Raw genomic sequence first — 24,931 nt, forward strand, 5'->3', positions numbered from 1 at the left:
CTGTTGGGAGTTGCCCAGAGCGGCTGGGGAAACCCAGCCAGATGGGCAGGGTATAAATAACAAATTACTATTATTATTATTATTATTATTCTTATAAGTGGGTCTGTCTCAAGACCTTGTATCACTGAGTTGTCCTGTTCACTGGTTGGTTGGTTGAACAAAATGCACATGCCTCTAAGTGATTTACAATGGCCAATAAAAATGGTTAAGAATGTCCAAGGATTAGAAATCAACCCAGAACTGGCCCTACTAAACATCTTCCAAGACAATAATGCCCGTTTACACCACAAAGAATTCATAACCCACCTACTTTCAGCAGCCAGAAACACGATAACCAGACACTGGAGAGACCTGTCAGGAGTAAGCATGGACCAATGGTACCAAATAGTATGGGAAACAGCCTTACTAGAAAAATTAACCAATAAACTGAAACCGACACGGGGACAAATAGAAGACACCTTCACCCCGGTATGGCTCCCCTTTATCACATACACAGCCCAACAAGACAAGGACAATAATCCACCAACAGCATACAAATCAATATGGCTAACCTGATCCAAAACACCCACCCACCCCACTCACACATGAAAACAAAGATCACCACAGCCAACCACAAATGAACAGCCACACCTTAGGCCAACCCCAACCTCTCTCACCACCAAACAGTGGCGTAGCGTGGGGGTGCAGGGGGGGCCAGCCACACCGGGCGCAACATCTCGGGGGGGGGGCGCTCGCCGCCTCCAGAGTCGCCGAAGAGCCTCGGGCGCAGGCTGTAGCAGAGCCCCATGTCTCGCAGAACCGACGAGCTGTGCGCGCGTCCGGGCTGAAGGCGTCCGGCAGGCAGCGGCTCTCAGTGCTCGCCGCGGTCCCTGCGCGTCAGGGCCGTGGAGGGCGCGCCAGGCAGCCCCTCCTCACAGCCCCGCCACCGCCGCTGCTGCTGCAGCTGCTGGGCCATGTTGCATTTTCCTCGCTTCTCTGCCCTCCTCCTCTGGGCAAGCGGCGTCGTTTGGGTGGCAGCGCCAGCAGCAACTCGCCTCAGATCACCTGACACTGACCTGCCGCCGCCGCCGCGGCTACCTTACCGTAAATACCCCAGCCCAGGCAGCAGCAAGAAGAAGCTGGCAGCGGAGGCAGGTTAGGGGTTAGGGGCGCAAATTACTTGCCTTGCCCCGGGTGCTGACAACCCACGCTACGCCGCTGCCACCAAAGGAACACAAGCGAATAGCAAAGAGAACCTGCACAAATGATGCTGACACAAAACCCAACACATACATTAAGTGAAATAGAAACATCGCCATCCACCCCCACCCCCACCCACCATGGCCCCCTCCACCTCTTCCCCCTTTTTTCCCTAATGTAACCCTCATGTCTCAACAAATGAAACTGATCTGTAGAAAATGTAACTCGAAAAAAGAGACACTGCACATACTTTTATAAACCAATAAATCTTTAATAAATAAATAAAAACACACCCAAGTAAAAACAATTAAAACTAAAGAGAGATTAAAACACACCAACATCTGCATGCCTGGATAAAGGTAAAGGTAAAGGGACCCCTGACCATTAAGTCCAGTCGCGGACGACTTTGGGGTTGTGGCGCTCATCTTGCTTTATTGGCCGAGGGAGCCGGCGTTTGTCTGCAGAGAGTTTTTCTGGGTCATGTGGCCAGCATGACTAAGCTGCTTCTGGCGAACCACAGCAGTGCATGGAAACATTTTACCTTCCCACCAGAGTGGTACCTATTTATCTACTTGCACTTTGACGTGCTTTCAAACTGCTAGGTTGGCAGGAGCAGGGACCGAGCAACAGGAGCTCATCCCGTCGCGGGGATTCGAACTGCTGACCTTCTGATCGGCAAGTCCTAGGCTCGGTGGTTTAGACCACAGCGCCACCCGCATCCTGCATGCCTGGATAGCCTTGCCTACACAAAAGTGTTTTAAGCAGGTGCTGAAAAGAATATAGCAAAGGCACCTTCCTTGTGTCAATTAGCAGGGAGTTCCGGGGGTAGGCGCTGCCTCAGTAAAATATCAATTTTGTATGAGAGCAGAACAATATTGTGTGGCTGGCTGGCACCCTGTAACCCTTCCAGGACACTCCGTTCCATTCCCCCTGGTTTTTTGTTCCCCACCCAACTGTCAATCAGCACAAACACTGGCGTTTCACCAGCCTGCCTGAGTGGTGGTGTCTTGGTTTCATAAGCAATGACATTCTCTGCCTGAAAAATGGATTCAGAGACAGAAAAGTGGGACCTGAACTCAAATGAATACAGCATGGAGGGTTCTGGCTCCAGCCAGCCACTCAGCTATGCCCATTTCCAGGCGACTCCATTCCGTTCCCTCTCCTCTGTGGTTTTCCAACTATCTTTTCAGCAATCGTTGGCCACTGAGCATGCTCATTCCTGGTTGGGCTGTTGGGGGTTTGCTTGCTCTTTGGTGGGTTTTCCCGGCTCCCAAATATTTTGTGTACTACTGTGAATGGCTGGGTTTCTCTATCATTTCTCTCTGAATGGCTGAGTTTTCTATCATTTCTCTCTTGCGGGTGAATGGTGCAGTTTTGACCATACAAGCGTCGGCCCTTGGAGAAGGGAACTGACTAGTGGTATATTTAGGATAATGGATTCCCTGCACTCCTGGACTTAAAGGTAAAGGGACCCCTGACCATTAGGTCCAGTCGTGGCCGACTCTGGGGTTGCGGCGCTCGTCTCGCTTTATTGGCCGAGGGAGCCGGCGTACAGCTTCCGGGTCATGTGGCCAGCATGAGTAAGCCACTTCTGGCGAACCAGAGCAGCGCACGGAAACGCAGTTTACCTTCCTGCCGGAGCGGTACCTATTTCTGTACTTGCACTTTGACGTGCTTTCGAACTGCTAGGTTGGCAGCAGCAGGGACCGAGCAACGGGAGCTCACCCCGTCGCGGGGATTCGAACTGCCGACCTTCTGATCGGCAAGTCCTAGGCTCTGTGGTTTAACCCACAGCGCCACCAGCGTCCCTCGTGGACTTACTTGGAGGCAAAGGTCTAACAGTGCAATGCTGCACAGTCTACTCAAAGGTAAGACCTTTGGAGTTTAATGGCGCTTAGCCCCTTAGCAACTTTTGCTAAAGCTGTGCAGGCCACATTCCACTTACAAACTGCAAGAAATTTTAAATGGCAGCTCTGTGAAAACTTCTTGGCACAGATAGGCCCCTTTCAAGGGAACAGAAGGCAAGCAAGGGATTCCTTCCAGGATAGTAAGAGCACTGCTGCCCTCTCCTGGCTCTTGTGACACATTAACAGGCTGGCAACCGCCTGTCACAAGAGGCAATGGAGTGCAGGCAAACTGATGTGTTTAGCAGCACTGAAGTAACCTCCTTGGGGCACAAACCTCGGGGCTGCCCAGATAACAAGACCCCCTCTCGGCCTCGCTGATGGGGTCCAAAGGAAAGCAGGGCAAGACGCTTGGCACTAGCTGGGCTTCAGGAGTTGCTGGAAGGAAGCGTACAAGGAGCCATCCCACGGTCTTTGGAACTCCACTCTGGATTTGGGTATGGTTTACTCCAACACCTTTTCTTCTCCTGAAGATATCCCTCAAGGCAGTGGAGGTTTAGGATAAGAGTTTTCCTTCTCCTAAGCCAGCTCCCTTCCCAGGTTGACAAGCCCCATCTGCCCCTCACTTCCGTCTACAAAACATGCGTGTTATGTACTGAGTTGAATAGGATCCAAAATGCAGCAGTCTGATTGGTCCTAGAACAATAGGATCCAGAATGCAGCAGTCTGATTGGTCCTAGAACAATAGGATCCAGAATGCAGGAGTCTGATTGGTCCTAGAACAATAGGATCCAGAATGCAGCAGTCCACAGGAGCCACCCAATCCAACTCCAGTTGGAAGTGAATCCGCAACCTGATTGGCCTACAGGAGAATCCTGGAATTAGCCAATCACATGGTGCCCATTGTGTAAATAATGTATATAAAGGAGACAATCTGGGGGAACTTCCATTCCTCCTCACCACTATGAGCTGAATAAAGAGCATGAAATCCACTCTCGACTCTGAGTATATTTCAATGCAGAAACCACCTTATTGATCACTGAACTCCCTATTGGTATTGTATCTTCAATTCACGGGAGCGTGTCTTTGCATGCAGAAGAAGACCATTAATAGGCAGTAGTCTACTAACGTTTGCCTAGTTTAATTAGAGTAGCAATTAGAGCTTTTTTTGGGGGGGTGGTGGTGGGATATTTCCTGGTGTGCGTGGAAGGGAATCCCTTAACAGCCACATTCCTTCAAGACTATGTCTTGCTGTCAACTATTGTTTTACCTGCAGCTTTTTGCCCTGCTTTTATTTCCTGGGTGGGATCTCCTTCCTCTTTCCCAGCCAATGAGGGATCACAGCATGACCATGGTAACATTCTAAATTGTGTTACAGGTAATATTATCGTGTTACGTCTTGTGGGTGCTTTGCTCTTCTCAGAAGGCTTGTGTGGAACGAGGGCCCACGTTCTGCAGAGACTGGATCCGACGGGGGAGAACCTCCAGAATGGATCCAATCCCAGCAGAGCCTTCAAATTTAAAAGGCACCAAACACAAGCCTCGATTGTCAAGGAAAAACCAGTAATGTACCGTATTTTTCGCCCCATAGGACGCACTTTTTCCCCTTCAAAAATGAAGGGGAAACGTGTGTGCGTCCTATGGGGCGAATGCAGGCTTTCGCTGAAGCCTGGAGAGCGAGAGGCATCGGTGCGCACCAACCCCTCTCGCTCTCCAGGCTTCAGGAAGCTATCCGCAAGCCTTGCAAGCCCGGCGGGAGTTGCCGCGGGCTCACAAGGCTTGCGGGCAGCAGCCTGCAGCCCCGGCGAGTGTCCACAAGCCTCGCGCGCCCGGCGGGAGGTACTGCCGGGCGCGTGAGGCTTGGGGCGGCAGCCTGCCGCCCGAAGCACGGGGAGCCCTCCGGAGGGTGCCCCGTGCTTCGGGCAGGTGTGCGCAAGGCTTGGGGCGGCAGCCGCGGCTGGGTGGGGGAATAAATTTTTTTTATTCATTTCCCCCCCCCAAAAAAACGCAAGCTCCGGGGACAGCTGGGAGGCGCAGCGCGTCTTCCCGCTGTCCCGGACCTGGTCTGAAGGCGGGCGGCGGGGAGAAGAGCGCTTCTCCCCGCTGCCAGCCCCACAAGCGCCTGGGGGGGGGGAAATAATTTTTTTCCCCTTTATTTCCCCCCAAAAAAACTTGGTGCGTCCTATGGGCCGGTGCGTCCTATGGGGCAAAAAATACGGTACTTTCTGCCTGGCAATTTTTTATTCTGTAGTGAAGGAATGGGTTTCCCAAACCCAAAACTGACTGTGCAGGCAGTTTGAAACGGGCACCAAAATCCCTATTTTTCCTTAGCTAAAATCCATTAACTTGAGCTCTGAGTCAATGTATAAACAAAAACCCTGGCTGTATAAACAAGTGCTCAGAGCCCTCTCCTTTATCAGTTCGTGACGGCAAGGATGACCTTGGCTGTTCCAGTAGCACAGGGATGACACGTCTAGGTCTTATCTTACGTCCTGAACACACTCTGATGCACAGACCTAGTCTGGGAACAGCGCCGGGAGACCTTCTTACTCCAAGATAAGAATATAGGAACAGGAATACCCTTTTATGGTCAGGAGTACAGGAAGGAAAATCCTTTTATGGTTAAGAGTGCTGGAGCAGGAACATCTGTGATGTCAACCTGTGTGTATAAGCTGACGTGCTTGGATTCCTGGGGAAGGGGGAGAGGGTGCCTGGAGGATATATATACTGCATGAAATTTCTCATTTCTTTGGACTTGCTGTGGACTGACCACACAAGTGCCTTCTGCTATCTGGAGAGCAGAATAAACTCTTTCTTTGAATCAACCTTGGTGTCATTTGACTTCCTTCCTCCCACCCGGGAGCAATGCAGACCCAGTCGGTGAACTCCAATAAGGCTACAGTAGCTGTGCTCTCATTTGTACCACACCTGACGTCATATGATCCCAGCCAAAGGGGGAACATATGGTGTCAGGTGTGGGGCAGGTGGCTTGGGGGAAACAGCCACAAGGGCTAAATTGGGACTCGCATGTGGCCTGTGGACTGGAAGAGGTCTCTCATGTCTGCTCTACAATATCATCTTCAGCCCCTCCATCTCCCATCACCTCCGAAAGAAGATTGGGTGGCAATTTCTGGCCTGAAAGGGTGGTTTGCCCTTTCAACACAGCACTCAATTTTTGAACAGACTCTTCAGCAAAACTCACCTCTCCACAGATATTGCTACTGGCATATCTTGACACTCATGTCTTCGAACCTGTCCACAGCTCATTTGCCGACACGCAGAGTGGGAAATTTCTAGAAGTACTTTTGCTTGTTTGTTTTGAGAAAGGAGTAAGGCAGAGAGGCAACAGAACCACAACAGTGAGGAATATATTGATCCAAATAATGCTGAGAGCCATTCGCTCTTGGAGGGGTGATGAGGTCTCTTCTCCTGCTGTGGGCCAAATCTGGTCCTTCTCTTGTGAGTGGCAGGGGCTTTTGTCACTCCAGATGTCCTGGGAGCAGAGAGAAAGGAATATTATTGCACAGAGACCAACGGGTTGTCGTTTTCTTAAAATCTCAAGATGACAAGCCAACTGTGTCTACAGGTTAAAGGTAAAGGGACCCCTGACCATTAGGTCCAGTCGTGACCGACTCTGGGGTTGGGGCGCTCATCTCGCTTTATTGGCCGAGGGAGCCGGCGTACAGCTTCCAGGTCATGTGGCCAGCATGACTAAGCCGCTTCTGGCGAACCAGAGCAGCACACAGAAACGCCGTTTACCTTCCCACCGGAGCAGAACCTGTTTATCTACTTGCACTTTGACGTGCTTTTGAACTGCTAGGTTATCAGGAGCTGGGACCGAGCAACAGGAGCTCATCCCGTCGCGGGGATTGGAACCGCCAACCTTCTGATCAGCAAGCCCTAGGCTCAGTGGTTTAACCCACAGCGCCACCTGTCTACAGGTTAGCCATCACTAATCCACAGAGAAGCTATGATTCAAAACCTTTCTGCGAGCATGAAATGCATTTCCCCCCCTGCGCACTGTTATCTCCTATGAACATTTTGGTACACATCACTTGGCAAGAGAACCACATAGCAAAATCCATGGAGGTTTGAATTTCAAAAGATGGCTGAGATTCGGTTCGCGTCTTGTTTCAGAAAGTGCAAATTGGGAATATTAGCTTATCATTGTGAATCAAATCGCTTTTCTTCCCCATTCTTACTTCAGTCTAGAGCTTCATTTTGCCCAGGCCTTCTTAGAGCAGAACAGCATGTTATGTGCCTAAATAAATAAATAAAATCATTCCCCAGCGTTTTAAAACAACACTTCCTTGGTGTTTATGAGACACTTTGATTTGATACAAAGCTCATGTATTGACACAGAATGCAAACGAAGAACATGCAACTTATCATTTATGAAGGACCAGGTGCGCAGCCTGGGAGTCATTTTGGACTTACAGCTGTCCATGGAGGTGCAGGGGAATTCTGTGTCCAGGGCGGCTGCCTACCAGCTCCACCTGGTACACAGGCTGAGATCCTACCTGCCCGCGGACTGTCTCTCCAGAGTGGTGCATGCTCTAGTTATCTCCCGCTTGGACTACTGCAATGTGCTCTACGTGGGGCTACCTTGGAAGGTTACCCGGAAACTGCAACTAAGGCGGCAGCTAGACTGGTGAGTGGGAGTGGCCGCCGGGACCACATAACACCGGTTCTGAGAGATCTGCATTGGCTCCCAGTACGTTTCCGAGCACAATTCAAAGTGTTGGTGCTGACCTTGAAAGCCCTAAATGGCCTCGGTCCTGTATACCTGAAGGAGCGTCTCCACCCCCATCGTTCTGCCCGGACACTGAGGTCCGGCTCTGAGGGCCTTCTGGCGGTTCCCTCATTGCAAGAAGGAGGTTACAGGGAACCAGACAGAGGGCCTTCTCGGTAGTGGCGCCCGTTCTGTGGAACGCCCTCCCTTCAGATGTGAAGGAAATAAGCAGCTATCCTATCTTTAAAGGACATCTGAAGGCAGCCCTGTTTAGGGAAGTTTTTAATATTTAATGCTGTATTGTTTTTAACATTTGATTGGGAGCCGCCCAGAGTGGCTGGGGAAACTCAGCCAGATGGGCGGGGTATGTATGTATGTATGTATGTATAAATAAATAAATAAAATTATATGTTCAGGTGGCAAGGTTATGCACCCTCCCACAAACCCATTGATTCTCCCTTAAAAGTCCTCCCTACCCACCACCCCAGTCTCTCTTTCTCTCTCCCACATCTGATGCCAAATGATAAGACTCCGTCAGTCTCAGACAGCATGGCAAACAGTAAGGGGCAAAGGGAGCTCTATAAATGGATGACACCACATTCAGACCCTTCAGGGTTTCTTATTTTCCCCGTGACAGTTCTGGATTTACCGTCCTGGTTTCGGATTTCAACCTGGAATGTCCTGCTTTTCCTAAGGATGTCCCTGTTTTCACTAGAGAAAAGTTGGGAGGGTATGGAGTTAACTGACCCCCGAGCCATCTGAAGGCAGCCTTGTATAGTTTTTCTAATGTTTAATGTTTTGCTATGTTTTTATATATCTTGGAAGCTGCCCAGAGTGGCTGGGGCAACCCAGTAAGATGAGCAGGGTATAAACAACAACAACAACAACAACAACAACAACAACAACAACAACAGGACGTCCCTATTTTCATTGGAGAGATGTTGAAGAGCATGCACAATGGCTATGCTTGGTATAGCCTATCCCTTCTGGATCAAGAGTGGCTGGGCTAGAGGTAAAGGATCCCTGGATGGTTAAGTCCAGTCAAAGGCAACTATGGGGTTGCAGCGCTCATCTCGCTATTCAAGCTGAGGGAACTGGCGTTTGCCACAGACAGCTTTCCGGGTCATGTGGCCAGCAGGACTAAACTGCTTCTGGCGCAACGGAACACCGTGATGGAAACCAGAGCGCATGGAAACACCATTCCCGCCACAGTAGTACCTATTTATCTACTTGCACTGGCATGCTTAGAACTGCTAGGTTGGCAGGAGCTGGGGCAGAGCAACGGGAGCTCACCCTGTCGCAAGGATTTGAACCGCCGACCTTCTGAGGCTCCCAAGAGGCTCAGTGGTTTAGACCACAGCGCCACCCGCATCCCTACAGCGGCTGGGGAAACGCAGCCAGATGGGTGGGGTATAACTAAATCATCATCAACAACAACAACTTAATGGTATCTAAAGGATGATTCTAGACGATTTTTAAAACTATCAAACCAATCTTGAAACAACAATTGCATTGCCCCTTCCTCTCTCCCCTGCTTTCTTGCTTCCGAAGTGGGTGCTCAAGGAATTTGATCTCTGCAAATTCTGAATCCCAGTGCAAACTTCCCATGCGTGAATTGAAAGGTTGTTCTCCAACCGCTGCGAGAGGTACTTACGGGACCAACCTCACTCGTAGAGTTCTTGGACAGAAGCGACTTCCATGATGGTGCTCGGTTGCACCCACATGGGGGCAGACCTTTGGGTGATGCTGCTCCTGCTTCGGCCGGCAACTTTCCTCCTCAGCAGATCTCCGCCCCACTTCTTGAGCAGGCAGGCAGTCACCTCAGAAGCTGCCACTTGAACGTCATGGCTGGGTGCCTCCTCAAGCTTATCGAGCGCTGAAACAGGAGGGGCAGATGTGTCAGGGGACCAACTCTTCAAGTAACAAGAGCAGATATGCCAATAGAACCTGACTACCACTACTATAAGGGACGTGGGTGGCGCTGTGGGTTAAACCACAGAGCCTAAGACTTGCCAATCAGAAGGTCGGTGGTTTGAATCCCCGCGACGAGGTGAGCTCCCGTTGCTCGGTCCCAGCTCCTGCCAACCTACCCAACCTAGCAGTTCAAAAGCATGCCAAAGTGCAAGTAGATAAATAGGTACCACTCTGGTGGGAAGGTAAACAGCGTTTCCGTGCGCTGCTCTGGTTCGCCAGAAGCGGCTTAGTCATGCTGGCCACATGACCCAGAAGCTGTACGCCGGCTCCCTTGGCCAATAAAGCGAGATGAGGCCGCACCCCCAGAGTTGGTCACTACTGGACCTAATGGTCAGGGGTCCCTTTACCTTTAAGTTATTAAGGAGGGACGCAGGTGGCGCTGTGGGTTAAACCACAGAGCTTAGGACTTGCCGATCAGAAGGTCGGCGGTTCGAATCCCCACGACGGGGTGAGCTCCCATTGCTCGGTCCCTGCTCCTGCAAACCTAGCAGTTCAAAAGCACGCCAAAGTGCAAGTAGATAAATAGGTACCGCTCTGGCGGGAAGGTAAACGGCGTTTCCATGCACTGCTCTGGTTCGCCAGAAGCGGCTTAGTCATGCTGGCCACATGACACGGAAGCTGTACGCCGGCTCCCTCGGCCAGTAAAGAGAGATGAGCGCCACAACCCCAGAGTCGGTCATGACTGGACCTAATGGTCAGGGGTCCCTTTACCCTTTACCTTTTACCACTACTATATACTGCTGCTGCCTTGGCTCGGTTTTTTTCCCTTTTAGCCTTCTGGTGCCCCACAGAATTCGGCACCTGCAGGCTAAAAGGGAAAAAACCGAGCCAAAATGGGAGTGGCGCATGCGCCCTTGCTCACTCAGCATGCTCGTTCGGTGTTCCCCAAGCTCTCATCTGGCGCCCTCCAGAACTTGGCACCCCAGCACCCTGCGCCACTAGCATCTATGGGTAAGACGGGCCTGTCTGTGAGCAGGGAAGTCCACACTTTAGGTGCTGCTGCAGAGAAGACCCTCGCCTGGGCCACCACCCTTGGACTTCTAAGGGAGGTGGATCTTCCAAAAGGGACCCCTCTGCCAATTTCAGCACCCTTGGGGGTCAAACTGGATGGAGGACCACATGCTGAGATTCTTGCATTGCAGGGGTTGTGCTAGATGAGCCCTGGGACCCCTTCCCAACTCTGTAATTCTTTGATTCTAACATGCAGCTGTCATTCACGACTAACAACGCAGGAGAGGCATTTGCCAGGCGAAGGAAACATTCTGGCTGAATGTAAGTTTTTTGTGTTTTTTGTGGCAAGTCTTGTGTGCGAAGACGCCCAACTTGTTCTCAAATCTGTACCTACTGTACTTTTCCATATATAAAATGATGGGGTTTTTTTACTCTAAAATAATGTTTAAAATATGGGGGCGTCTTATACACGGATAGTGCATATGCGGGACAGGCGATTGGTTGCAGCCGCGAGCAGGAGCTTTTCAGCGGCGATTGGGTGGGTGATTGGTGGCTGCTTAGGCTTGGCTGCTGTTGACATTTCCATTTCACCTTAAGGAATAGGCATGAGATTGCTGTATGTCACATGTCTGTTTACATTCCAGCACAGTATGCTGGGAACTTCCGTTTGTGTATAGCTTTTGCTGTTCTCTCTGAGATGACATGAGAGAGAGAGACGACATGTTTCTTTGTTCTGATTTATGATTAATAAATCTGTAGGTATAGTATGACTTCATAAGCCTCACGCCTATTCTGTGTGTGCAGTACACTCTGCTAATAGCGTGCCCTGGCTTTTGAAGCTTGGGTTGCTGATGTACGTTGGAACATGGGCCGATGAAAGGAGACGGCTTATCAGCTAGCCTCCTGGCCCTCTGCATGTCAACAATTGGGTGGATGATTGGCGACTGCGGCAAGGGCTGCTGTGGATTCGCTGCGGCTGCAGCAATTGTGTGTGCGATTGGCGGCGGGAGGCGGCGAGCAGTCAGACGCTTGTTTTCTTTTGTGATGCATGCGATGGGCAGCGTTTGTCAGTCGGGTAAGTGATTTTCGGCTCAACAACTTTGGGCAATCCTCCCCATTTTCTTAAATTGGAGTCCCCAAAAGTAGGTGGCGTCTTATATACGGGGGCGTGTTATACACAGAAAGATACAGTATTTTGTTGGATGTTATCTGTTGGAGCAGTCAAACACAACATTCCTTGTTTTCCTAGAGTGGACACAGGCAGGGGGATGTTACTCCAGCCAGTATAGCTTCCTGTTCCACTGGTCTGGAGCATCCTCCCCCTGCGTGTCACCAGGGAGATGGGCGTGACTATGGCTGACTCCATAAAACAGCCGAGTCACGCAGCCATTTCTCTCTCTTGATGCCATGCTGCTCTTCTGCAGCCATTTTTGTTCTCTCGATGCTGTTCTCTTAATGTATTTTGCTGTCTGCTGGCTCTCAGCCAGCAGCACATGGGCTCAGTCCCCATATGGGATAAACCCACACTATGTAACTACAAGCTGATGCCTGCCTTCAGGGATCATACTGTGAATTGAAAGGCTCTTGCTTCTATATTCTTTTAAGAGGTATCAAAGGGGACACCAGGAAGAATCCAGTCTGATCAAGCCAGACTGGATTGCTTAACTAAAGAAGTTCAAACGAATCTGCAAACTAGCTCCCTTCTGTATCGAGGGGAATGTGTTTTTTTAAGGACGTGCATGAATAGGAGTAAAATAATGGAAACAGGAAGGGGAGTCGAGGGAAGTCAATTAAGATTTATCGTTTAAATTTCTGGATGTGAATATTATTATTGTTTTTTATTTTTGTTATTTTTGGGAAATTAATAAACTGTTATCCCAAAAAGGGGGGGGGGAGAGGAAAATGTGCTCTGCTACACGACTCACTAGCCCCCTTCCACCTGCCTTGCTCCACCCTCTAGTCTCTGCTTCTCAATTTGATTGTATTATTTTATGTACTGTGGCTTTCCATTGTTTTATTGATTATAGTTTAGAAATTATTCATTGTAACTGTTGAGTGGATTCCTGTTTAACTTTTTAAAGTTGATATTATTATTTTATACTACTGTAATAATTGTAGAATGTTACTTTTTGATGTAGGTTGCTTATTTTAAAGTTTTGTTTTATTAACACATTTTTAGATTGTTGTACATTTTTTGTTTCTTCAGCTTGTAAACTGCCTTGAGTATTGTAAGATATTATTGTAAGAAAGACGGTATACAAATAAAAAAAATGATGATGAAGGAAGGAAGGAAGGATAATATTGAATCAATATATCCTCTCTGACCATCCACATATTTTCTGTGCAATTCGCTACTTGCATTGTTAGAAAACCCCTACAATGGAAGGGAGAAACAGGAGAAGCATTCTTGAGCAGGTCTCGCAAGCAGAGTTGCTGCTGCCCTCATTGGAAACCCTGCGGAGGTGACTTTTGGGTGACTTACAGGCCAACAGAAGCAGCCGCAAAGTTTCGTCTAGCTCTGTGAGCAGCATGCAGTCCAGAATGACTCCTGGAGGAAAGAAGTCAAACAAGGACAGGTCAGGTATCTGATGCCCTCTTAGCTATAAAATCCCCCGAGCGGTTTAATAATAATAAAAATAATAATAAATTTTTATTTGTACCCCACCCTCCCCAGGCCAGATCCGGGTTCAGGGAGGCTAATGTTGTAAACAAAAATTGCCCTTTTCCCTTATGGGGTATCCAAGAGCCCATATAGAGTCCTTACGTAGGTTCCCTATGGTATGAGAGAATAACAGAGGCCAACCAGAGAATATTGAGAAGCAAAGCAGCTTGTAAGCCTGATCTTTATTGATCTGTTGCAACAGGGTGCTCCCCTCACCCGCAGGAGAGGAGGAGGAACCCAGAAAAATAGTGTGCAAGGCCTTATCAAGACTTTTGAAATTGCCACCCTGTAGATCAAGACCACCCCCAGAAACATCATACATACATCACAGAAGGGGTGTAACCTAAGACCACCCCTCAGATACATCACACCTACATCACAGAAAAGGCGGTCTAAAACAGAAATTTGAATGTTTTTCTCCTGTCCTTGTTTATCTCCTGTCTGGCAGGTTACTTGATTGGATTGCCTGGGGAGCCTGGCCAGTCTTTTGTAATGATAAATACTTAGTTCCTGGGCCAAGTCACAGGCTCACAGCCTATTCAAACACAGACATACCCTTAAGACAGGATTTGTGAAGGAAAAGACAATGGGGAGGCTTTTCCACTTTGACCTTGCAGAGAAAACATTTGGTCAGTTTAGGAATCAAAATGGCTTCAGGTCGGTCTTCCTGTGCTGATCTATGTACGTACTTGGTTAGTACATTTATGAACATTTCCATATATCTAAGACCTCAAAATTCCTATCACACTAACATCATAAAACTAACACAGTATACAGTCATACCTCGGGTTACAGACGCTTCAAGTTGCATGATTTGGGTTACGGACGCGCCGAAACCTGGAAGTACCAGAATGGGTTACTTCTGGGTTTCAGCGCTTGTGCATGCGCAGAAGCACTAAATCGCGCTTTGCGCATGCGCAGAAGTGCCAAATTGCAACCTGCGCATGCGCAGATGCGGCACTGCAGGTTGCGTACGCTGTGGGTTGTGAACGTGCCTCCCACACGGATCACATTCGCAACCCGAGCATCCACTGTACAAAGAACATAAGAACATGAAAACAAGCAATCAGTTAATTAAAATACATCTTAAAATTAGTTCAGAGCAAATTAAAATCTGCACAGTGTTGGTTTCTGCTCTCTTCACTGTGCAGCGAAGTGCTTGTCATGAGGCAATGTTTACATTCCAGTCAGAGTTGCTGTTGGAGTTTCTCACGGGAAAGGAGACTGGATGTGACGTACACTGGTTTCCTGTTTTTCACAGTGTTTCTCTCCGTACTTTAGAGGAGAGAGGATGCTTTCTCTGCTCCGGCAGAGGCAAGATGTTTTTCTGTAACCTACCAGCTTTGAAGTGTAAATAAAGTAATATAGAGTATGTGGCACGTACTCCTCATCATTCCGCTGTGCACGGGACACTGCAAATTCAACACACAGATGGCAGTCCACAGGTAAAATTGAGAGTGGTTTAACAATCAATAGCCCTTTCCATGGAACTCTGGGAATTGTAGTTCCGGAAGGGCAGCAGGGGTCGTCCAAAAACTCACGGCCAAACTACACTTCCCAGAATTCTTTAGGGTTGGGGAGCCCAAAGTGGTATAATAGTGAAACTTACTGGGAAATAAGAAATCAAGATAACAAACTTTTTATAAAAGAATGGGAATGGTTGACTGAATATTTACAAACAAACTGTAGACAGATAATAACACTGGCAGCATAATTGTAATAACCTGCAATTTTATAAATGTATTTAAAGGAGATGAATATGAGCAAATTGATTTAATTTGGATATGCAGAAAATATTAAAAATAAATTTAAGGAACTGCAGAAAGAGGCGGAAGAAAATGAAGTTTTGAACTGTTAAAATGATAGTAAAGTGACTGAAATGTATGTAACTGAAAATCATAAATAAAATATTCTTAAAAACACACGAAGTGGTATAATAGTGTAACATGAGTGTGAGATTTCTGGACTTGTCATACTGTAAATCTGATGAGGGCCCTCCTGTAAACTCCGTCTAAGGGGGAAGGTGCAAATGAAGTACTTTAAATATTTAACAATAACCACCAATTTTCATGAAGATTTCATGTCTGCTGAAACTTATTTCCTCTCTCTCCCATGTGTGTGTGTCTCTGTGTGCATACATCAATATGACTAGAACAGGGGTCTGCAACCCGCGGCTCCGGAGCCGCATGTGGCTCTTTTACACCTTTGCCACAGCTCTGGGGCGGATACTAGCGACGGGAGGAGGCGCATTGTGTGCCCCGACACTCCCCACTGTGGCGGGCGCTGTACTGGCTGTGACATCGCATGGGGGCGGTGCGTGCGTTAGTCACGCACCGTCCTGACATCACCTTCCCGCCCGCCCGCTACATTGTAAGGGGCATGTACGCTGGTCACTGCATTGAAAAGGGGCATGTACGATGGTCACTGTTTTGAAGGGGAGTGAAGAACACACACACACAAAAAGGTAACTTGTTAGTTTAATGTTTATTTCTATGAGGAGGAGTAATTCTGAGGGGTCAAACAAAGAAATAATAAAAAAGTGACAAAAGAGTTATTTTTATAATGACAAGTTTTGCGGCTCCCAGTTTTTTTTTTCCGGAAACGGGTCCAAGTGGCTCTTTTTGTCTTAAAGGTTGCAGACCCCTGGACTAGAACAATAATATCTAACCTGGTGGCTTGCAGATGTTTTAATCAATTAATCAATCAAAATCAATCAATCAATCAATCAATCAATCAATTATTAGACTTATTAGTAGCTGGCTATCTGAAAGGTCTCCAAGTGATTTGCATTTAAAAACTTAAACATAATTACATTACACCATGGACCATTCACATGAAACACTGCCGTTCTCATGCAAAGACCTACAACTCATGTTCGCAGGCGGACAGAGAAAACTACGTCTCCCATCAGCCCCTGGCGGCCTGGCCTCTCACCTGACAACTCCAGGGCTCTGATCTGGATCTCTTCCCACCTGCTTTGGAAGTAGGCTTTGGTCTTTTTCAAGAGCTCCCTCCTCATCCCTGGCTGGCTGTTTACCTGACATTGATCAAACACAACATTCTCATTAGCTTCCTTGGCTGCCCAAAAAAAGATAAATAAAATATAAAGAGGCAATAGTGATACGACAAAATGACTCTCTTTTTTTATTTAGTTTTAGTTTTAGTTTTAGTTTTAGTTTTAGTTTTAGTTTTAGTTTTAGTTTTAGTTTTAGTTTTAGTTTCTTGTTTAGGGAAGTTTTTAATGTTTGATGTATGATGGTATTTTAATATTTTGTTGGAAGCAGCCCAGAGTGGCTGGGGAAGCCCAGCCAGATGGGGGGGGGGTATAAATAATAAATAATTTTAATTTTAATTTTAATTTTAATTTTAATTTTAATTTTAATTTTAATTTTAATTTTAATTTTAATTTTAATTTTAATTTTAATTGCTGTAGTGCCTTTTGTGACAAATTTTCCTTTTGTGAGTTTTATGACCCAACACCGTGCTGTGCATTTTATAGAAATGAAATATACAAACAAAATCAACAGGCATTTCCTGTCTCTTCCCTGCCCCCCCCCCTTCCGGAATATTGGGTGTGGAGTGGCCAGTTTCTGAATTCTTGAGGCCTCCTCTTAGGAACTAGAGAAGCATGTCCCCTCGCGGGGGGCTTTATTGCAGAATAAAGCTGTGACAACTCAGCACTAAGGCTTTTAACCATACGGTTGGGGGTTCGAGCCCACCCAGGGACAGCTGTGAGCAGGATTCATGCATCGCAGGGGGGTTGAGCTAGATGACCCCGCGGGGTCCCTTCCAACTTGGCAACTCTTCTATGATTTCTCCTTCACTGCCGCCTTCCTGCCACCCTGCCACAAGGACACCGCACTTATAGCAGGCCTAGGAAAACTCGGCCCTCCATTTATTTATTTTTTATAATAATTTTTATTAATTTTCCAAACAAATAATAAGAACAGTATAGAACAGTATAACTTCAAGCTCATCAGTTCATATCCTTCTTTCTTTGACTCCCCCATACCTCCCCATCCCTGCATCCTTGTTTAATAATTCTTTAGCAACCCTTAGGTCCATTGTCTTAATTCCCTTTCATAAAAATTTCTTAAGTTTTTTTGTTTACTGCTGCAATTCTTTACTTCTTACCCCCTGACATCTTAACATTCCTCAATTTTGCAATTATTTTTAAGATATATTTTGAATTTCTTCCAGTCCTCTTCCACTGTCTCTTTCCCCTGGTCCCGGATTCTGCCCGTCATCTCGGCCAGTCCCATAAAGTCAATCACCTTTGTTTGCCATTCTTCCAGAGTAGGTAGTTCTTGCGTCTTCCAATACTTTGCCAGTAGAATTCTTGCTGCTGTAGTGGCATACATAAAGAAAGTCCTATCCTTCCTTGGCACCACTTGGCCCACCATGCCCAAGAGGAAAGCCTCTGGTTTCTTAGGAAAAGTCCACTTAAGGACCTTCTTAATTTCATTATAGATCATTTCCCAGAAAGCTTTAACCTTTGGGCAGGTCCACCAAAGGTGGTAGAAAGTGCCTTCAGTCTCATTACATTTCCAACACTTATTATTAGGCAAATGATAAATTTTTGCAAGCTTGACTGGGGTCATGTACCACCGGTAGATCATTTTCATAATATTATGAAAACTCGGCCCTCCAGATGTTTTGGGACTACAACTCCCTGACCACTGATGGGAGTTGTAGTCCCAAAACATCTGGAGGGCCAAGTTTGCCTGTGCCTGTCTGGGAGATGATTTATAACAAAATGAAAAAGGTATTTAAATATACCTTTCAGAAGAAACCAGAGGCCTTTCTCCTGGGCATGGTCGGCCAATTGGTGTCAAAGAAGGACAGAAATTTCTTTATGTATGCCACAACAGCAGCAAGAATACTTATTGCAAAGTATTGGAAGACACAAGATTTACCCACCCGGGAAGAATGGCAGATGAAGGTGATGGACTATATGGAGCTGGCGGAAATGACTGGCAGAATCCGAGACCAAGGAGAAGAGTCGGTGGAAGAAGATTGGAAGAAATTTAAAGTTTATTTACAGAAACACTGTAAAATTAAGGAATGTTAGAAGGATGTTGGAATGAAGTTATGTGGTTTTAGCAGAAATGATATAAAGGATTAAGTAAAAATGGATTGTTAGTTGGTGAAAGAAGAGAATGTAAAATTACAGTATGTTAAGATAAATTATTAGGATAAAAACAAAGATGGAAAGGATTTGCTGAAATATCTAATTGAACTAGAATACAAAAAAGGGAGGTGTGAGGAGGTCAAGGAAACAAGCAGATGAAAAATAAGTTATGGGAAGGTTTGATTTGTTTTTTGTTTGTATTTTTCTGTGTTGTTTTTTTCTTTTTTTGTCTGTTTGCATCTATTGTGATGCATTGCTTTGTTTTTTCTTGCTTAGTGTTTCCTTTTTGTAACCTTTAAAACTGGAATAAATATTATTTTTAAAAAACGTTTGCCTGTGCCTGACTGATAGCCTCCTCATTCAGGGATCTCTTTGTCTCTCACCAGCTGCTTGCACATGTGCATGCGTAAATTTGGGAGGCCCAAACTGCTGGTGGTGTACAGTTCTTCCAGATGGACTCTCAACTTCCCTTTGGCCAAAAATGGCACCGAATGTAGAAATGCAGCTCTGCAGGCCTGAAAGAAAGAAGAGAGAGGGGAAAGCAGAACTGTGCAGTTCCAGAATTATCAGTAGGCTCCTTCAAAGATGTGAATGCACTGCAGGAAAATAATAATAATAATTTACAGAAACCAAACTGTTGGAAGGAAAATACTGCACTCTTTCCCTAATGGGGTATCTAAGAGCCCGTATAGAGTCCTTAAGTAGGTTCTCAATCGGAAGGAGAAAAATAACAGAGGCATAGCTGTCAACTTACAGATTTGAAAATAAAGGACCAGCAGCCTCGAAAATAAGGGATCAGCAGCCAAAATAAGGGATTTCAGACAACCAGCTCCTTTCCTTTCCCCCATAACAGTCAATCAAAGGAGCCTCCAAAACAAATCCAAAAGCCCCCCCCCCCCCACGAGATCGCCGCCCGCCATTGTACTCAACCACCTCCTTTCCTTTCCCCGCTCCAGACAGACCTTTTCTCCGGCAAGGATGAGTGGGACGTCAGTGACATAACCATCCGATTCCAAGCACAGGTATGTTCAGCTTCTGAGCCCCTCCGAGCCAACGGCAGAAATCCCAGCCAGCAGCCAAACGAAGCCTCAAGCGGTGGTTTCCACAGTGCAGCAACCCGGCAAAGGGGATGCAGCAAGGAAAACCACCGTCCCCTCTCCGCTGGGAAGCGCTGAGCAAAGGCGAGTCCCCAGGCAACGCGGCCGATTTGATCAGCACAAGGCATGCAAGCTCCACCCCCCAGTCGTTCTTAGACTCCTTATTGGGTGAGCAATGCAGCCAAGCAACACAGTTGGAGCCCCCCTCCTCCCTGGCCGGGAGGGAGGGAGGGAGGGAGTGAGGGAGAGGAGCTGCTTCCTTTGAAACCCGGGAAATTTAAGGGACATCATCAGTAAGGGACAGCAGCGGGACACAGCGCTGGGATAAGGGACTTTCCTGCCAAATAAGGGATGGTTGACAGCTGTGAACAGAGGCCAACCAGAGAATATTGAGAAGCAAAGCAGCTAGTAAGCCTGATCTTTATTAAACTGTTGCAACAGGGTCCCCCGCTCACCCCATGCAGGGAGGGAGGAGAGGAACCTAGAACAATGGTGTGCAAGCATTTATATAGACATTAGAAAATTGCCTCCCCTGTAGCTCAAGACCACCCCCCAAAACATCATACATGCAGTCTACAGCAGAAAACCTGTCTGCCAGGATACCCGATAACGGTCACTGATTGCTTTTACCTGGGCATCCTTTTGTGATGTTAAATACTCAGTTCCTGAATCCAGGTTACAGGCTCACCTTATCCATACACAGATAAGACAGGATTTGTGAGCAAAGAGACAAAGGGGAGGACATTTTCCCATTTCCTTCCTCCTTGCAGAGAAACATTTGAGGTCAATTTGGGAGAGTCAAAATGGTTTCAGGATTGCTCTCCTGTACTATTTCAGACACACTTATGTATGTGTTTGCCTTGTAAATTTATGGACACATGATTTATATATATGAGACCTCAGAACTCCTATAACATAAACATTGAGCATGACAGATTTACTTCTGCGTAGACACATTTAGGATTGCACTGATCTAGGAGGTGCCAGTCTAGACAGTTATTATGAGAGATCTCTCAGAGATCAAATTATGCAGGAACCTCTATTTTGGGCCTCACCCTGTGCCATCGTAATGTGACTTTGCCAGGAGGCAATGGCTAAGGAACTATCTTACCTCAGACACCTTGGGATTGGGGTCCCACTGGTGAATCAGAAGAGGCACCAAACTCTTCCTCGCTTGCTCGGCAAAAAAGGTTCTGTATCTGAATTTGGGCAAGTCAGCCAGGATGCCAAAGAGATGGAATGATGCCTCGCGAATCTCTGCATCAACCTGCAGGTGGGAAAAGAAACAACCCGCAACCTATTATCATTCTTTATTTATAATTTCATAAAATGTATACACTGCATGATTGTAAAAGAAATCAGCAACTGCAAAGCAATTCACAAAACGATGAAACAATAAAATCAAGACAAAAATAAACTGCTGAAACAGGTTAAAATTCATGCCAGTGTGGTGTAGTGGTTAAGAGCGGTAGATTCATAATCTGGTGAACCGGGTTCTCGTCTCCGCTCCTCCACATGCAGCTGCTGGGTGACCTTGGGCCAGTCACACTTCCTTGAAGTCTCTCAGCCCCACTCACCTCACAGAGTGTTTGTTGTGGGGCAGGAAGGGAAAGGAGAATGTTAGCCGCTTTGAGACTCCTTCGGGTAGTGATAAAGCGGGATATCAAATCCAAACTCTTCTTAAGCATCTGGGTAAAAGGTAAAGGTAAAGGGACCCCTGACCATAAGGTCCAGTCGTGGCCGACTCTGGGGTTGTGGTGCTCATCTCACTTTAATTGGCCGAGGGAGCCGGCGTACAGCTTCCGGGTCATGTGGCCAGCATGACTAAGCTGCTTCTGGTGAACCAGAGCAGCACATGGAAACGCCGTTTACCTTCCCCGCCGGAGTGGTACCTATTTATCTACTTGCACTTTGACGTGCTTTCGAACTGCTAGGTTGGCAGGAGCTGGGACCGAGCAACGGGAGCTCACCCCGTTGCGGGGATTTGAACCGCCGACCTTCTGATCGGCAAGTCCTAGGCTCTGTGATTTAGACCACAGCGCCACCCGCATCCAAGCATCTGGGTAGGCTTGTCTAAATAATAATGTTTTTAGCAGCCAGGCACCAAAAAGTGTACCTATAAGAATATAAGGGCAGGGGATACGTACTGGGGAGGAAATGCATACAAAAATGTGCATATTGGAGAAATGTACACTAAGCCACTGGTGAATTTTCATGCTTGTGAACAAAAATTGCAAACTGTACTGAAGATGCCTACTTTATATCTAGAGGCAGGGAGTTCCAAAGTGTGGGTGCTAAACTATCGAGTTCTTACAAATGTGGAATAGGTGTTACGTGTCACCTGTATCAGTGCTAATTTTTCCAATCAAAGTGGTTGAGTAGGCAACTAGGGGGTAACCCTAGCAAACTGGCAACCATATCTCAGTAGGAAGAATGTGAAACTCTTAATCTGGAAGTGATGGTTGGGGAGACAGGATCCTCAACCTCTTAATTCCAGTAGCTTGCAGAAAATTAGCTATCCGTGGTGTAGTGGGAAAGTTTGGAAAAGAAAGACAAAAATCCTCCAGAGACCTTCGTATTTCTGAAACAAACTTTTTGACGGTTCAAACCACTTTTTTTAAAGTTCTCAGTAACCTTTACGACAACCCTGTAAAGCAGGCCAGTGTTATTCTTTCCTGTATATTGAAGATGGTGGGAGAGAGGAGGTTGAGAGACTGGTTTGCTTACAGTGGTGGCCAAATTCGGCCCTCCAGATGTTTTGGAACTACAACTCCCAGCATCCCTAGCTAACAGAACCAGTGGTCAGGGATGATGGGAATTGTAGTCCCAAAACATCTGGAGGGCTGAGTTTGGCCACCACGGGCTTAAGAGCATTGAGTGAATTTGCTCACATGCTTAAAGGTAAAGGACCCCTGGCCAGTTAAGTCCAGTCAAAGGTGACTATGGGGTTGCGGCACTCATCTTGCTTTCAGGCCAGGGGAGCTGGCGTTTGTCCACAGTCAGCTTTCCGGGTCATGTGGTTAGCAGGACTAAACTGCTTCTGGTGCAATGGGACACCGTGACGGAAACCAGAGCACACGGAAACTCCATTTACCTTCCCGCTACAATGGTACCTATTTATCTACTTGCACTGGTGTGCTTTTGAACTGCTAGGTTGGCAGGAGCTGGGACAGAGGAACGGGAGCTCACTCCATCACGGGGATTTAAACCACTGACCTTCTGATCGGCATGCCCAAGAGGCTCAGTGGTTTAGACCACAGCGCCACTTGCGTCCCTTAACTACCACCCAAGACCAATCCACAGCTTCCTGGAGGGTCCATTGCACAACATCACTGCAGAGCATCCCTTTTTTATAGCAGAGATGAGCTGGCAAGCAAGCAATGGCAAGGGCTGTAGCTCATTGGCAGAACATCTGCTTCGCATGCAAAAAGTCCTAGGTTCATTCCCCACTGGCGTCTCCAGGCAGGGCTAGGAGAGCCTTTTGGCTTGAAAGCCTGGGATGCAATGCAAACAACACTGAAGTAGATGGAACCATAGTCTGACTCATTCTTTGCAAGGCAGTTTCCTATGTTCATCATGGGAAGGTAACTTGAAACACAAAGTCGGATCTCAGGGAAATTTGAAGGGTGGGGTTGGGGTTCTATCAGTGGCTTACATCACTCAGGTAGGTGATGGTCTTCGTAGAGATGTCTTTGAACATGAAGCCCACATCCTGCCTTTTCAGGTAAGGAAAGACCAGGGCAAGGGCTCTGAGGCCCTCCAGCACCACATTTGTGTCGTACAACGTTCCCAGGAAAATAGCCACAATGGTCCTCTTCTGCTGTTTCACCTGGAAGGGAGGACATTAGATGAGCACCCATTATATGGCAGAGAGGCAAGAGTCCTTTTTCAAAATACTCATTTTATCTTCATGACGGATGCAATGATATACAGAACAAAAACGGGGAGGGGGGACTATAAAATCCATAATCCCTTATGTGAAATAATTTACGAGGCCAAATTAAATATATCGACCAGCAAACACACAGATACACTTTAGCATTTATTCTTAGTAAATACGCCTGGGGGAAAAAATGAAGTCTAATTAAGTCTAAGTCAATACATATGTGGCTTCTCAAATAACCTCAACTGCCTCTTGGCTTAGTTTAGAGCGGCTGTGATTTTGCCTGCAGTACAGTGGTACCTCGGGTTATATACGCTTCAGGTTACAGTCTCCGCTAACCCAGAAATAGTGCCTCGGGTTAAGAACTTTGCTTCAGGATGAGAACAGAAATCGTGTGGCGGCAGTGGGAGGCCCCATTAGCTAAAGTGGTGCTTCAGGTTAAGAACAGTTTCAGGTTAAGAACAGACCTCCAGAACAAATTAAGTTCTTAACCCGAGGTACCACTGTATTGAATAAAATTCTCCCACTGCTCTAATGAATCATTTGGTCATTCCATAAAGAGTTTGAAATACAGGGCAGGGTTCCCCATGTCAGCTGAAGCCCTCAGCAAGGACTTCCATTTGCATAATGGGACTCCCCCCCCTTCTTCCCACATGCACCCCACAAATTGGCTTGGGGGGTGTCTGGAGAAACCCCAGTATAGTGCTAGGAGCAGGGGGAGAAAGAGGATTGTTCTGTCTGGCAAGCTGAAATATTAGAATCATAGAATTGTAGAACTGGAAGGGACTCAGAGGATGGTCAAGGACAGGGGTTCAGCACAGTGGCGTAGCGTGGGGGGTGCAGGGGGGGCCAGCCGCACCGGGCGCAACATTGGGGGGGTGCTCGCACTCGCAGCTCTCTGCCCCTACCTGGCTCACTCACTCTCTCTCTCACTGCAGTGCTGGCTGTCCGAATCCGATCCGAGCTGCCGGGTCGCCGCCCACTGTGGAGGGGGAGGGTGCCAGGCGTGCGTTGTGGTGCGGAGAGAGAGCGAGGGAGGGACTATCTGGGGGAGGGACAGTGCAGCGGCCGCCCAGCGCAGCGCTGAGCGCGGGAGAGAACTACACCCGACCAGCCCAGGCAGCAGCAAGAAGAAGCTGGCAGCAGCGGCAGGTTAGGGATTAGGGGTGCAAATTACTTGCCTTGCCCCGGGTTAGGGGGCGCAAATTACTTGCCTTGCCCCGGGTTAGGGGGCGCAAATTACTTGCCTTGCCCCGGGTTAGGGGGTGCAAATTACTTGCCTTGCCCCGGGTGCTGACAACCCACGCTACGCTGCTGGTTCAGCAACATTTTTCAGCTGTGGGCTGGTCCACCTGTTAGGATATAGTTCCATTCCACCTTAAAAGGGAACAGGCATGACTGTTGTGTGTCGTACTTGCTGGGAACTTCTGTTTGTATATTGCTTTTGCTTTTAGCTGTTTGCTGGAGACGAAGGGAAG

At 47.4% G+C, this 24,931-nt stretch overlaps 1 protein-coding gene across 6 annotated transcripts in view; it reads right to left on the reverse strand.

Annotated features, from left to right (window-relative positions):
• Positions 1-6,371: 6,371 nt before the first annotated feature.
• Positions 6,372-24,931, reverse strand: part of LOC307218479 (maestro heat-like repeat-containing protein family member 2B) — an 84,288-nt gene continuing 65,728 nt past the window's right edge. For 3 of the 6 annotated variants that reach the window (XM_079980751.1, XM_079980752.1, XM_079980749.1), the window contains 7 exons: positions 23,226-23,399; positions 20,682-20,837; positions 18,857-18,988; positions 16,277-16,379; positions 13,163-13,228; positions 9,419-9,631; positions 6,372-6,516 (listed from right to left, as the gene is read on the reverse strand). In XM_079980751.1, the coding sequence (XP_079836877.1) occupies positions 9,420-9,631; positions 13,163-13,228; positions 16,277-16,379; positions 18,857-18,988; positions 20,682-20,837; positions 23,226-23,399 (843 nt within the window). In that variant the 3' untranslated portion in view covers positions 6,372-6,516; position 9,419. Of the gene's footprint in view, positions 6,517-7,225; positions 7,285-9,409; positions 9,632-13,162; positions 13,229-16,276; positions 16,380-18,856; positions 18,989-20,681; positions 20,838-23,225; positions 23,400-24,931 lie in introns of all 6 variants that reach the window. The other 3 variants (XR_013839987.1, XR_013839988.1, XM_079980750.1) reach the window with 3 other exon arrangements.

This window comes from Podarcis cretensis (genome assembly GCF_951804945.1).
Source record: "Podarcis cretensis genome assembly, chromosome: 1".
Lineage (NCBI taxonomy): Eukaryota > Metazoa > Chordata > Lepidosauria > Squamata > Lacertidae > Podarcis > Podarcis cretensis.